This window comes from Schistocerca americana, chromosome 2, assembly GCF_021461395.2.
Source record: "Schistocerca americana isolate TAMUIC-IGC-003095 chromosome 2, iqSchAmer2.1, whole genome shotgun sequence".
Classification (NCBI taxonomy): domain Eukaryota; kingdom Metazoa; phylum Arthropoda; class Insecta; order Orthoptera; family Acrididae; genus Schistocerca; species Schistocerca americana.
In genome coordinates this window covers 927,669,177-927,684,912 of record NC_060120.1, presented here as the reverse complement: position 1 = coordinate 927,684,912, position 15,736 = coordinate 927,669,177, and the positions used below count along the sequence as shown (strand labels likewise).

At 37.9% G+C, this 15,736-nt stretch overlaps 1 protein-coding gene across 1 annotated transcript in view; it reads left to right on the top strand.

Annotated features, from left to right (window-relative positions):
* The window catches only part of LOC124594870 (diacylglycerol kinase eta), a 563,158-nt gene that overhangs the window by 466,471 nt on the left and 80,951 nt on the right, over nucleotides 1-15,736 (top strand). Inside the window, exon 21 of the mRNA XM_047133339.1 lies at nucleotides 1,500-1,699. Within this exon, the coding sequence (XP_046989295.1) occupies nucleotides 1,500-1,699 (200 nt within the window). The remainder of the gene's footprint in view (nucleotides 1-1,499; nucleotides 1,700-15,736) is intronic.

Here is a 15,736-nt window from a genome sequence, read left to right as displayed (position 1 = left end):
TACATCATCGAGACCTGTTTGAGCTGGGTGTATACACTAGGGTCATACACAGGCCATGATTTCTTGCCTCATGTGTTGCAACAATACATGAGCATAGGAAGCAGTGTGATAACAAGTATACAAAGTATCATATCTAACTGGAGTGCCCCAGGGAAGTGTGATAGGACTACTATTATTCTCTACATATAAAATGATTTGGTGGACAGGGTTGGCAGCAATCTGGAGTTGTTTGCTGATTATGCTGTGAATACAGTAAGGTGTTGAAGTTGAGTGATTGTAGGAAGATACAAGATGACTTAGACAAAATTTCTAGTTGGTGTGATGAATTGCAGCTAGCTCTAAATGAGAAAAATGTAAGTTGATGCAGATGAGTAGGAAAAATAAACCTTTAATGTTTGGACACGGCATTACTAATGTTGTGCTTGATGCAGTCATGTCATTAAAATATCTGGACATAACATTGCAAAGCAATATGAAATGGAATGAGCATGTGAGGCTTGTGGTAGGAAAGGCAAACGGTTAGCTTCAGCTTATTGGGAGAATTCTAGAAAAATGTGATTCATCTGTAATGGAGATTGCATGTAGGATATTAGTGTGACCTATTCTCGAGTACTGCTCAAGTGTTTGAGATCTGCACCAGATCGGACTAAAGGAAGACGTCAAAGCAATTCAGAGGCAGGCTGCTAGATTTGTTACTGGTAGGTTCAAACAACACACAAGTATTACATAGGTGCTTTGGAAACTCAAATAGGAATCCCAGGAGGGAAAGCGACATTCTTTTCGTGGACCACTATTGAGAAAATTTAGAGTACCGGGATTTGAAGTTGACTGCAGAACAATTCTGTTGCCTGTAACATACATTTCCTGTAAGAACCATAAAGATAAGATACGACAAATTAGGGCTCATGAGGAGGCATGTAAATAGTCATTTTTTCCTTGTTCTGTTTGCGAGTGGAACAGAAAAGGAAATGACTAGCAGTGATATGGCGTACTTTGCATCAAGTGCAGTAAGGTGGATTGCTGAGTATCAGGGTAGATATATATGTAGAAGTAGATGATGGATGCTTGCATGCTGATTCATATTAACAACAGTTACGAATAAGATGTTTTCAGTCAGTAACATGTTAAAATCATTATTCTTATTTTATGTGAATTCTTAGGGCCTGTTTAAAATGAACATTTTAAATGCAAGGCATTATGCTTGTCAAAAGATCTAAATATGACTGAATTGTTTAAGTTTAATTTACTAACAGTTATTTGAAACTGTGTTGCTTTGAAATAAATTAGTTTTTGAAACTTTCATTTGTAGTATGATAGGGGAATTTTACTGCTTTACAGGGAACTGAAATTTAAGAACATTGTTTCACTTTTTTGTGGAAGTCTAACATATAAATTCTTTCCTTAATGGCACCAATCACATAGGAACTTCTCCTATAATGCATAAAAATTTTCATGCACTTATTTACAGTGCAGATCCTTGCACCCTGTTCTTTTAACAGGCACTGGAAACATCACTGCGCACATGGGAAGAAAAACAACGACAGATGACGCATTCTCAGTCTGCACACTCACAGACACAGCCTGTCCATGGACCTGCACAAGCTATGGGACCGTCTATCCCCAGTCGCCTCTCACCCTTCAGTCCTCAGGAAAACCAGTTGCTGCTAAGTTTTATTGAATCAACTACAACTGTTGTCAAGTAAGTGATCTGATAGTGTATGTAAGTTTGTATAAAAATCATACTAACTAATTTTTGGAAAATTCTCCAGATAAGAACATTTGTATTTGCCTTTCTTGCCCTTGATTCTGTTCTTTGTTTCTAAGTATTCTCTGTCTTGTCCCTGTTCTATGTATATTTTTTGTCTCTGCAGTCTTATTTTCCTTTTAGTTGGTTTCTCTGCCACTTGTAACTTTCTGTTTTTACATGTATAAAATAAAAGAATGCTTCAAAAGGTCACTCCTATTATAATTTAACAGAATACTTGGACTCAAGAAGATAAATTTTACATAACAGTAGTATTTGTGTTAGGTGGATCCTAATTTTGTGAGTGTAAAACAATGGAAACTCTAGGTCAGGGTGTGAACCATGTAGGAAAAGACAAATTGCTAGTTACGATAAAGAAGACATGTCAAGTTGCAGACAGGCACAATTAAAAGACACCTACATAAAGCTTTTGGCCATAGTCTTCATCAGTAAAAGATGCACACACACACAAACACAAACACACACACACACACACACACACACACACACACACACACACACACCTTATGCACACATGACCGCCAATTCCAGCATCCGGCCCAAGGTGTTGGAGTTCGCAGTCATGTGTGTGAAGTGTGCTTGCTTGTGTGTGTGTGAATGGTGTGTGTGTGTGTGTGTGTGTGTGTGTGTGTGTGTGTGTGTGTGTGTTTTACTGATGATGACAATGGCCAAAAGCTTTATGTAAGTGTCTTTTAATTGTGCCTGTCTGAAACTTGACATGTCTTCTTCATGGTAATAGCAATCTGTCTTATCCTACATGGTTAATTTTGCCAGTATATACACAGCTGATAGTGGTCCGTGTAAATTTACATAGATAATTTGTTTGAAATATTTGGTTATAACATTAGGTGAGCAGTATAGGAGGAGGATCAGTGACTTCTTTTAAAGAAGCTGTATTTCTCTTAAGATACTCATGTAAAGTAACGTGGAAGTAAGTATCATAAGTTTGAATAGATTAGCAGTAGTCATAATTAGTTGTAAGTGTGTTTTACAGAAGTAGGCAGTGGCTGCCTCTGCCTGTCAATGTACAGGGTGGGGCAAATAAAAGTGGTCCAGAGAGCTGAGTTCCAGGGTACAAAGAAACACAGCAGAAGAAAAGAAACACAGTACTAACCTGACTAAAGCAGATGTTGAAAGTGACCACCATTCATCTCTTGGCCCCTTTGATCCCTGGTCAGCAAGTTGCTGAAGGCAGATCAAAGCTGGACTGCTGGAATTGCTGCAGTCTCATCTGAAATGTTCTGCTGCAATTCTTGAAGACTACAAGGGTTGTTGTGATCCATCTTAGACTTGAGGACTCCCCACACATTGTAATCCTACACTGGCAGACCAGGTGACCTAGGGCCACAACCAGACTGACCTCCGCTAACAACTCTGTCAGACATGCAGATTGTTAAAATGTGCCCCAAATTTTGGCCGGCTGTATGGACAGTTTCTCCAACCTGTTGGAAGTAACTGTATGTCTTTTCCTCCACTATTAATTACTGACTACCTTCACATCCAATCATAACCCCTCACCCAGGCCACTTTTATTTGCCCCAAGCTATATAACTTGACTTGTTGCACATCCTTGAAACCTCTCCTTGATTATGGGATTTACAAAACATAGTATATGAGTGAATGAATATTTATGTATTAGCGTATGGTGTAAACACATAGGAGCCAGCACCATATTACATTATTGGTTTATCTGATGGTTAAATAAATTTGTGGAACAACATACACACAGATAAGCCTGATAAGAAATCGTAATAACACAACGTGATAACAGGCAACAGAATGAAATGATTGTATGGCATTATTGGCTAGGAGATTCCCATCTGGGGTGGTTTGGCCACACAGTGCAAGTCTTTTTATCTGACACCACTTTGGCGACTTTTGTATCAGTGATCATCGAATGATGAGGAGGACAACACAACACACAGTCCCTGAGTGGATGAAATCTCCAACCTGTTCAGGAATCGAACATGGGCCCTCTGAATGGCAATCTGCTATGCAGACCACTCAGCTACAGAGGCAGACAACAGGCAACAAATAAGAGTTCTTTTAGATTACTGAATTAAGGAAACAAAAATAAAAAAAATGGTATACTGTTTTAAGTTGTGGGGTGGGTGGTAAGGAAGCATTCCTGTTAATTAATAATTATCTTTCAGCAGGGCACTTTTTGATTCAATAGAGACATGAAAAATGGTCCAAGAAGGCTTTTATAGATGGATAATTTCTGAACAATGGGAGCTCATGAAATTTTGGTGGCACCAAATATGGAGAGACATTTCAACTACTTCCAAAAGTAGAGCATTACTTAATGTTTAAAGATATTTCTCTGATATGCATTCCAACTTAAAGTCCCATATGTTATCTATTTTGGTGAGTACTAACTTGATCTACATCTAAATCTATACACCACAAGCCATCATATGGTGTGTGGCAGAGGGTAAATTGTGTACTTCTGTTATTTATCCCCTTTCTTGTTCCAGCAGCGAATGGTATGCAGAAAGAAAGATTGTTGCTAAGCCTCTATATGAGCTCAGATCTCTTGTCATTTTACTTTTATATCTTTTCATGAGATATATGTAGGAGAAAACAATATTTTAGTTAACCTTTCTAGGAACATGCACTCTTGGAAAATTGATAGTAAAGCATTTTGTGATTCAGAACATGTTATCATACAGTTATGGGTCTTTCCATCTATTTATGCACAATATGTTACATTTTTTTATGTGAGGGTCAACTGTCAATCCCTGTACCAAGTGTCGATCCTATACATTTTGCTACTATTTTGTAGTGTTGTGATTTCCCTGTATACAACAGCATTTTGCAGGCAGCACCATGGAACTTCCGATATTATCCACTAGATACAGTTTATACCCTGCCTGACGAAAAGAAAGTGAAGCACCTAGAATGGATCAAGGACAATAAATGAACCTTCACATGTTGGAGGTTACTTGATGTCGTTACAGTGATTACAAAATGCAGTAATATTAACAAAGAACTTGGCAGTATGGGCCCACTTATCAGTATGAAGTTGCATCCCTATGACCTGGATGCATGCATTGATTCATTTGGGAAGCATGTCGTAAAGTCATTATATCCTCTGCCCCACAAGTGTTGTAACTGGTCTTTGGTATCCTGTATACTGGCACTGGGATAGAATTGATGTCTAAGCTAGTCCCTCCATGCTCTATCAGGTACAGATCTGGAGATCTTGTGGCCATGTAAGTTCATAGAGACACATGGCATAAGCAGATCAGCATCGTCCTACTGAAAAATGGCACCATAGTAGTGCTGCTTGAGAGGTAACACAAGAGGATGCAGAATGTCCATGGTGTATCATTGTGTTGTCACAGTTCCTTCAGTCACTTCCAGCTGTGTCCTGAAGTCATATCCAATGGCTCCCCACATTATGATACTAGGAATAACAATACTGCTCCTCTTCAAAAAACTGGAAAAATGGAAGCTCTCTCCAGGCTGCTGCCATACTCATCGATGATGGTCATCCAGGGTAGTGTAGAACCACAATTCATTGCAATGGTGTTGATGCCATTGTAATAAATGTTCACACCATTATCTGACTGTGTCTACATAATGGACTGATCCAGAGTGAGCATTGTGGCAGGATGTGCTCTCCACAAAGTATGGACCTGTCCACAGAGGTTGTTAATTCTTTCTTCTAGGCTTGCAAAAAAAAATTCTGCTGTACCAATTAGCTCCAGGAATCAAGCAGTTGAGGTTACTGATATTTCACACCATAAGACGATGCGTACATTTGTAAATAAATACAAAACATTTGTGAGTTGATATTGCTAGCTGATATTTTAATCAGGTAACTGTTTAGTAATATTGTTGCATGATCTATGACTGGCCTACTGGAAAGATGTGGCCTTTGAATTGAGGCATATATTGTCTGAATATTGTAATGGTTTTATCAAATGGAAAAATCTCTAGAGAAAACCATAGAATTACAGACAGAATGACTCGTCAATACTTACCTTCAGAAGGCAAAATGCCAGTACAACTAATAGACACATTTGAAAGTGAAGAAATTAATCCTAGGTTTTGGAACTATTCATAAATGGATTCAAAGAGGGATAAATCAGTGAAGGTGAAGGAAGGACAGGTGACTGAGACTCGAAGACAAGAGGGACCAACTTGTTGTCAAGAGGAGGAGACACAAAGACTAATGGGGGTCACCAGTAGCACCTGTATTTTAATGACAAGTCACATTGTTTCCTAAACCTTTGGGTGAATTTTACAATAATTTATGCACAAATCCATGTAATGTAGTGCAGAAAATGTATTTTTATTGTGCCTGTGAAGTCATATTTACACAGTTTTTAGTAATAAATCATATTTTAGCTAACTTTTGCCAAAAGTTCATGTATTTGTCATATCTTTAAGACCACAAGAATAAAAACATGAAAATGTTGCTCACATGGCAATGTTGTCAGTGATGTTGTCACAAATAAACACAACAATCACTCCAAAGTTTTATTTTTCAGGACTATACTATACAAGCAACCCACACTAGTGAGTTTGCTGACATGAGACATTGTTGTGAGGGATCACAAAATTCTCTCGAAGTCAACAAAGGTGGCTGCTGACATAATAAACATTCCACACATGATTACACTATTCAACTTGAATTCAAACTTAGTCTAGTTCAAAAGCCAAAAGTTAATTGATCCAGCAGCATGAATATGTGAGGTTCTGCTCGTGATTTTAGAAAGGATTTCTTCAGTATTGATGGAGAACTCTTATTTTGTAAACTATGAGCAGTTAAAGTAAGTGCAGAAAACCACTGTAATGTGCAATAACATTGTAATACCATCAAATACAGCAGCTGTGTAAATAGAAGTGCAAAAAGACAAACACTGTTATTTGATAAAAAAGATCCATCTTGAACCATGCAATCATTCTTCAAGGAATTTCTTTCCAGGGGGCCCACAGCTTGCATGAGGTTAAAGAATGACCAAGTTTTATGACGCACTATTTGCTTATTTGCTCATAGTGATATAAGTTACATGACGAGCTCGTTTTTGTATTTGCCATTATCAAGTGTAATTGTGAATATGGTATAATAGACTTAATATTGCTCCTTATATCCATGTTGTCTATGTCTACGTATAGCATCTCGGAGTGTTATTTATATGTTTACTTTTTATTTGTGTGATCTTGTAAAGTTATTTTTGATGCCGTTTTGATGGCTTTGACTCCAGCAATCCTATATATTTGCAGTGGAATTTCTGTTTCATGGAAAGTCAGTGATTACACTTAAGTTTTCTGAGATAACATTTTTGTGGTTTTTATGTAAATGATAAGTGCTCTATTTTCTTGTGTTTATTGCAATCATCATCATCATCATCGGCGATTGAGGACCGTGTAGATCATGCGCCAACCTCATAATGCTCCTCTGTAGTTGGCAATCTTGTGCACTTTAGATCTAGTTGTCATGGACTCCTAGCTGGCAAAGGTTTTTCTGTAGCTCATCCTCCCATTGCTTTCTGGGTCTTCCGATTGGACGGGTACCATCAGGTCTTCCCAGAAGTAGGGCTTTTGCAATAATTTACCCTTTTTCTTTTATAATGTCAATAAAACTTTCAAGGTATTTTTTAATGTTTAAAGTCTGTTTGGTCATTGAGTATGTCTTCTGGGTATTTTTCTGTATGGGTGTAAATTTCCATTTCCTCCAAAATGTTTGTTGTATGTCCATTACTTGTACTTTGTGTAGAATTTTTAGGGCATTATACCAAACCATTTTCATAGATACATTTGATAATGGCAAAATACCAAAACAAGCTCATCATATAACTTGTATCACTATGAGTAAACTTGTAGTTAAAATAAAATATGTCATTCTTCAAGGACTTGTGTGAGATGTGGTGTCTTGCAGCATCCCATCGGAGAAGGTGAAGAATCCACATTTCAGAGAGTTCTTGGAGAAGAATACATCTCCAGTTCTAGATGAATCTACATTGAGGAAGAACCACGTGCTATGAGGAGGTGCTCAATAAAGTATGAATTAGTGTTGCTAATCGAAAGGTCTGTGCATCCACAGATGAAACAACCAATGTGGGTGGGTGTTATATTGAAAATGTTTTTGTTGACTCAAACAATGGAAAATCCATAATGGGCTGTAACAGTATTATGAAAAGGATAATTGCTACTCACTGTATAGTCAAGTCCTACCAAAACTGTGGAAGAGGTCTTTACAAATACTTTGTCTGGAACCTTGCCATACATCAGTAGTGTCAAAAGCCATCATACGACTGGAGCTGCTGGTACTCAACTGTGTGATGCCCTGAATACTGTACAACATGTGCAGAGTAAGTTGGTTCAAGCTTGTGCACATGTGTCTAACGTAGTGAACAACAAATTGCATTGTGTTCTCCATCAATATTCAGGATATTCTAAATATACAAAATTAGTGGCAATCTATGTGGGAATGCCATAATATTTGAAGACAATGAAGGAAAGCTGGCTTGCAGTGGCCTCGCTGCCTTCAGAAAATCTCCTGTGACATTCTGTGATATGGGGAGGCGCTTTTTCAAGTACAAAACTATCCTCAGTGACAACCATAGACCTTTGAAAAATAGAAAACCTGAAAACACCTTGTGATCCAGCACAACTCTGCAGAAACTGACGACTGACATGATATGTTAACTAATTTGAAATACTTTAAATAAGTGGTGTGCAGTAGTGAAAATGGTTTTATTGTTTGTGTAGGTGTTATTGTTTTCATTGTACTTCACATTTTTTTGGACACATGCAGACATTTCAAAAATAAGTTGTAGTTAGTTTCAGACACTGAAAAAAGTAAATACAAGGCTCACAATTTATTCAGAAATGAATTTTGTATTACATGGTTGATAAAGTAGTCATCAAGAATGTTTTCAAGTAAACTTATAAAAAGTCATATTTTATTTTTAAGGTCTTTTTTATATACAATTAGATCACAAATGCTTGCATATTTTGCTGTTTTTTTACATAGTGAAAATCTGGGCCCTAGTCATTAAAAAGAGCAAGAGATCAACGGTAGTGTGTTTATAAGCATTGTGTCAGCTTCATTCCAGAAATGATGTAAGGATAGAATGAGAAATAAAGGTGGATTGAGAGAAAGAGAAATTAGAAATTAAATTAATAGAGAAATTAAAGAAGTTAAATTAATAGAGAAATTAAAAAATGAAAAGGAGATGGCAAATAACTAAAGAGGATGGCACACACACACACACACACACACACACACACACACACACACACACAGAGGTGTTTTTCTTGTTATGGGTTGATTTTAAGTAATCGATGTATTGTGAGATACCAAGTATTTACTCATTCCCTGTAATAACAGTTACGTTCTTTTCTGAATTTCCCAGTCACTGTCTCATTTTCTCTGCTTGTTGTGATCCTGCTATGCAGTGGCATGTATTTGACCGGTGATTTCTTCTCCAATTGCATAAGGGTGAGAGCCATAAGTGAGCTCCTACATATAAACAACTCACTGCAACATCACAAACACTGTTGTCATAATTGTTCTGCTTTCAAATAAGTTCTCAACTCCTGACAGCTGATAATTAACAAAGCTTACCGGACAACATGTTCATACATGATGCCTCAGTGCTTGACCAAAATCATAAGTTCATACTTAACTCAAGATAGCATGGCATAGAGTCTTATAACAACATTCATTTTTCTTTAATGCTCGGCCGTTGATAATAGGCCCGTTTCTCCTTTGGAGTCCACAGCAGCCTTCAGACATGACAGCAAAGTACAAGTGTCCCCTCTCTGGCCGTCCACTGTCACTTTCTGCACTGTGCCTCCACTTTTCTGTCTCATATCTGCATATAAATTCCAACAAACTCTGGCACAGTAAATGCTCTTTGTGCTACTACTAATTAAAGTCACTTTTTTCACATGGACATCTTTCAACGTTCTAGTAAAAGGAAAGTAAGACATGTTGCTATGCTTTATAGCAGCAAGTACCTCTACAGATTCCCCCACTAAGGTGAAAGATGTCATGTGGAGTAACTTACACAACTGTAGACAGTGCGGCTTATCTTATAAGCAATCCATTATTTTTATTTCACTTTTATGTTGAGGTGCCATGTGACCTAAATTCAGCGCATGCCTTTCAAGATCAAATTGATACATAATGGTTGATTTTCTTACATTAATCATGATGGCTTAAAGCTCATTTAGTTTCAAATTGAACTTAATGAAACAAGAGGCAGTTTCTCTTTATTATCCAACTTTCATACTATACTTATTTAAGATCATTCTTTTAATAACATGGTTTGTTTAATTTCCATGAGATGGTTAATTTACCTTGCCATTAACCTTAAGGGGCTGGATTTTGGCATTTCATCTTACCTTACTTTCCACATTTACAAATCTCGGAATTCGTTTTTCTTGGATCCACCTGACCATAGGACCTTAGGTATGGGTTCCCCCTTTCGAAGGTAAACCTATCTCTCATTCCTAACAAATTGATTGAGGTCCATCCTTCTCTGGATTCACCTGGCCTCAGGTATAGATTTCCTTTTTCCTAGGCAAATGTACCCTCTCATTTTCCTTCTTCTCTATGAATCTGGATACACTGCGCCTTCGTGCTTACAATTATATGCCTAGTCTCTGACCATACATCTTTTACCACTTCTAATACTAAAGATTTATCCTCAGAAAAGTGAACTTACCAAAATCTAAATAAAATATTAGTTTCTTACTTTCTTTCTTTTATCACTCCTGTTTCTCAATGTGTTGTTATTTATGTGATATAAGTGCCTCTGACTAACCTATCTTATATTAGTATGTCACTTTGTAATTTCTTAACTTGTACCTCCTTCTGCCCTATCTCCCTCTCCCATTCAAAAGACTGGGGAATACTGAACACCTTAATGAGAAAAAAAATTTAGTCTGTGTCACTATGTCATCTTTGTCATGTTCAATCAGCTTCGCCAGTGAAAACAGCGTGTCATTACCACTATATGGTCCAGGTAATAGAAGGGTTACAGCAATAATAACTATGCATATGGAAAGAGGAGGATAGGATTGGTACTCCTAAGGAAGAAGAAAGGAAAGGAAGTATAAGAGTAAGTGTGGTAGGATCGAGAAGAAAAAGATAATAGGCCCCAAAGACAGATTTCTCTCCCCCCCCCCCCCCCCCCCCTCTCAACCCATCAACCCTATCCCTCCCCCACCCACCTAAGGTTCCCCTTCTGCTAAGGTTCATGACTGTAACGCTGGAGGTAGAAGATGGTTGGCATTCCCTAGGGCAGTGTTTTTCAACCTGTGGGTCGCGAACCCCTGGGGGGTGTCGCAAAGCGTTGCTCAGGGGGTCGCAGTTGCAGGAGTAAGCAGTTGCAGCATGTGTCTCATGATGATCATCTGCTATATATAAATGTCACACAGAAGTGACAAGGTTTTGTGAAAGCACCTTGCAAATTCACTTTCGTTCAGATCTGGTACTTATTTATAATAATGAATACGAATTTAATTTAAACCTATTGAAGAGTTTGAATAGGTATGCAAACATATATATAAAAAAAATAGTTGAAAAAAATATCTTACAAAAAACTAGTACCATCGTTTATAAAAATATATACTACATATTCTCGCAATGAGTTAAAAATAAATGTTGTCTTCTTTTGAAACTGAATGAAAGTAAATGAAATAACCATCCTGCAACATGTCTCAAAACTAGGGGTTCTGTTATAGAAAAAAAAATTGGCCTATGGAAAATGGTATTTATTTTTTATTAAAATGACATAATTCCTTGTTTAACATTAATTCTGAATTGAGTATAATGTAGATTGTTTTATAATAAATACACTGTGTTAACTATAAATAAAAGCAAAACTGGAAAACTGTTTTCTGGAACCAATTGATAACTAAATGAAAAGATCCAACAAGTAACTGTGAGAAATTCGAAAAAAGATCTTCTTGTTTGCAAATTGACTATACATTGGGACCTTGTTTAGTGAGGATAATTTGCTTCTCAGTCTTACCTGCACTGCGAAACACTCGTTAGGCGAAACAAATTTTTCTGTTGGAATCCATGTAAAAAAAAGGATAATGCATCCCACATCCCACTCCGAAAAAATACTAAAACAGGAGATGAGATACTGGCAGAAGTAAAGCTGTGAGGACCGGGCGTGAGTCGTGCTTCGGTAGCTCAGATGGTAGAGCACTTGCCCGCGAAAGGCAAAGGTCCCGAGCTCGAGTCTCAGTCGGGCACACAGTTTTAATCTGCCAGGAAGTTTCATATCAGCGCACATTCCGCTGCAGAGTGAAAACCTCATTCTGGAAACATCCCCCAGGCTGTGGCTAAGCCATGTCTCCGCATTACCCTTTCTTTCAGGAGTGCTAGTTTTGCAAGGTTTGCAGAAGAGCTTCTGTAAAGTTTGGAAGGTAGGAGGCGAGATGCTGGCAGAAGTAAAGCTGTGAGGACCGGGCGTGAGTCGTGCTTCGGTAGCTCAGATGGTAGAGCACTTGCCCGCGAAAGGCAAAGGTCCCGAGTTCGAGTCTCGGTCGGGCACACAGTTTTAATCATATCAGCGCACACTCCGCTGCAGAGTGAAAATCTCATTCTGGAAACATCCCCCAGGCTGTGGCTAAGCCATGTCTCCGCATTATCCTTTCTTTCAGGAGTGCTAGTTCTGCAAGGTTCGCAGGAGAGCTTCTGTAAAGTTTGGAAGGTAGGAGACGAGATACTGGCAGAAGTAAAGCTGTGAGGACCGGGCGTGAGTCATGCTTCGGTAGCTCAGATGGTTGAGCACTTGCCCGAAAGGCAAAGGTCCCGAGTTCGAGTCTCGGTCGGGCACACAGTTTTAATCTGCCAGGAAGTTTCAGTTTATAAAATGTATGTCCTCTTTTATCAGAAGTCATCTAGAGACATTTGTTTTTACCTTCTCTTCGAAATGAGTCATAAACACAGAAGATGGCTTGCTGAATGAAACATCTGCCTACATATTGGTTAATGCACAGCTTTATTGAATTTGTGTTGGGTAACAACAACATATCTAAAATGGAATTTGTATAGAGGTATTTCAATGCCATGAAGTAAGATGAGTCTCGCTTGCAACACTGTCACAAAGAATTTGGCACCTTTGTCGAGGAGACCCGAGTGGAGGTATTGGTTACAATAATTGCATTGTGAGGAGTGTCGTTAACAGTACATCTGAATGCTGCATTGTCAGTGGCATTGTCTTTGTCGGAGCATCTAACGTACTTCACTCATAATAATAATAATAATAATAATAACACTGATGTAAAACAATGCACTTCCTTTTCCTCCACATTTTCTGTTATTTCACTGTCACTTCTTTCCCACGGATCATAAGAAGTCATACTGCCAAGAGTAAAGTCAATAACAATAATGGTACTATCCAGCAATTATATGCTGATGCACAACACTTTATAGGCAAAACTGCAATTTGATGCCTTATGATTAGTCTCTGTCATTTGTATTATTAAAAAGTATACTTGACACTTATTAAGATTTTTTTGTTTTGAAGAATTTTTATTCATAGGGGGACACTAGGGATACCTGCCGCGGGTGCCACTTAGCCAGATCAAAGTAAGCAAACGTTATAGGTCCTAGATTACAATAAAAATACAACAGTTTAAATGAGAAGGGTGTGCCTGTTTATTTATTAATAATTTGTCAAATTGTGATTCTATTTCTTAGGCGAAAAACATCAAATCATTATCTACTTGAAGTCTATTTCTCTTCTTAGTTTTTATATTCACCATTGAAGAGAACACTAATTTACAAAGGTAGGAAGTTGCGAATGGCACTAATAATTTCAAAGCTCGCTTTGCCAGCTGTGGATTCTCTTCTTTTCTCTTCATCCAGAATACGTCTAATCTTTTGTGAATTAAATTCCATTTTAAGCATCCCATCAGCTGCTAAATCTATGTGTGTGTCTTACATCATCATGCTCAGATCAGCCAGTTGTTCTGACATATCTAAAAAAGGATGTAGTATCCGCTGATGACCGTTGTCAGCGTCAGAGTTCAGCTCTGGAAAGTAACTTATCAGTTTCTCTTCCAAATTATGCAAGCTCTGTATCATGCAAAGAATGTGGGAACTTATTACCACTGACTGGTCCACTGCAATTTCTTCGACAATTGTCTAAATAGAAGGGAAAGACGCAAACATCATCTTTTGTAAAAACGTTGACGAGAAACTAAGTTTGCAAGAAATCCTTTGATTTTATCCTTAGCTCTTATAATTTTTTCTTCTTTCCCTTGGAGTCTCTTGTTTAAAATATTTAGGTGGTTAAAAAGATCTGCAAGAAATTCTGATTTTAATAGCCAAACAGGGTCACAAAAGTAATTCGCACATCCAGATTTAGAATCTTGTAAGAACTTTAACAATTCATCTTTCAGTTCCAGAACTCGTTTCAATACCTTTCCTTTGGAAAGCCACCTGACCTCTGTGTGATAAAGGAGATTTTTGATGGAGTGAACCCATCTCTTCACAAATGATCCTAAACGGTTGAGCTTGCAACGCTTTACCTTTAATTGAGTTTACGAGTTTGATCACCTCTTTAAGCAAATCATTGAAATCAGAAGTTAAAATCGTGGCTGCCAGAGCTTCATGATGAAGAAAGCAGTGTGTCCATGAAAAATTTGGCATTATTGATTTTAATTTCACGATGAGCCCACTTTCACTGCCACTCGTAGTTTTAGCACCATCACTACAAATGGCGATACATTTTGTCCAATCAATCTCGTAGTTGCGAGTGCTTTCTAAAAACATATCATACAAACACTGGCCAGTAGTGTTCGCAGGGAGTGCTTTGCAAAATAAAATGGTCTTCCATGATACTTTCACCTGCTTCAAAGCACACAAATACTGTAAATTGAGCACAATCTGAAACATCAGTAGATTCATCAAACTGCAAAGCAGAATGTGGGCTCTTCTTTAATTTTTCAACTAATTGTTCTCGAATGTCACCGACCATATCATTTGCTTTTTAGCTTGTTTGCCTCTGCTTACCTAACTTAACCCTTTGTTGCCTGACGGTACTTAAAAGTACCAGTAAGTTTTGACCCTCATTATTTTCTCGTGGTGCAGTTTCGTGATCTGAGAGCCTGTCGGTACGTAACAGTAACTCTGCTCTACTGTATCATACTTGTTATTGTGCAATACATAGACCTCTCTGGTGGTCAGAGCTTGAAATTGTTTTTCGCGCGCTGCTGTGAAAACAGAAGATTGTATGTGCTTGTTTCCATGGTGTTGCCTGAATTTGTGCGCAAATTATTGAAACTTCCGTTGAGTTTTCCATTGTACGTACTTACCTTCTTTGTTTTTTTATAACAGTTTGAAGCATTACGTTACAAGTGAATGAGATAAAGTGGAAAATATAAGGCGGACTTATTAGTACCATCAGGTTGAGCGAACACTTTATTGTAGCAACAACACGTTACCTCTCACTAGTTGTTCTGTCCACTTTTTCTCACACAGAAATCCGTAAATACATTTGCCTGTGGAACAATTAGAACAAACAGGAAAGGTTTGCCAGGGAATTTACCTAAAGAAAAATGTCTAAATCAAATCACAGAGTGTCATCTTTAGAACTAACAGTATTTCAATGGAAGGAAAATGAAGTAGTGTATTTTGAGTCAAACTTCCATAGCACCGAACAGAGCGTAGTGACAAGAAAACAGAAAGATGCAACTAGTATGACTATACCATGTCCAGTTATTGTATGTGATTACAATAAAAACATGGGTGGTGTGGATCATGCAGACAGATTACGTTCAACTTACGGTTTTGACAAGCGATCAAAGAAATGGTGGCACCGTCTCTTCTGGGGAGCAATAGAAATTGCTTTTGTCAATGCTTACGTCATTTTCAGTGATCTACATGGGGCACTGCCACTGCTGGAATTCAGGCGTGCTGTGGCACTAGGGCTAATGAATGAACAGCAAGTGCAAAATCTCAAAAAGAGAAACTCTGGTAAAGATGAA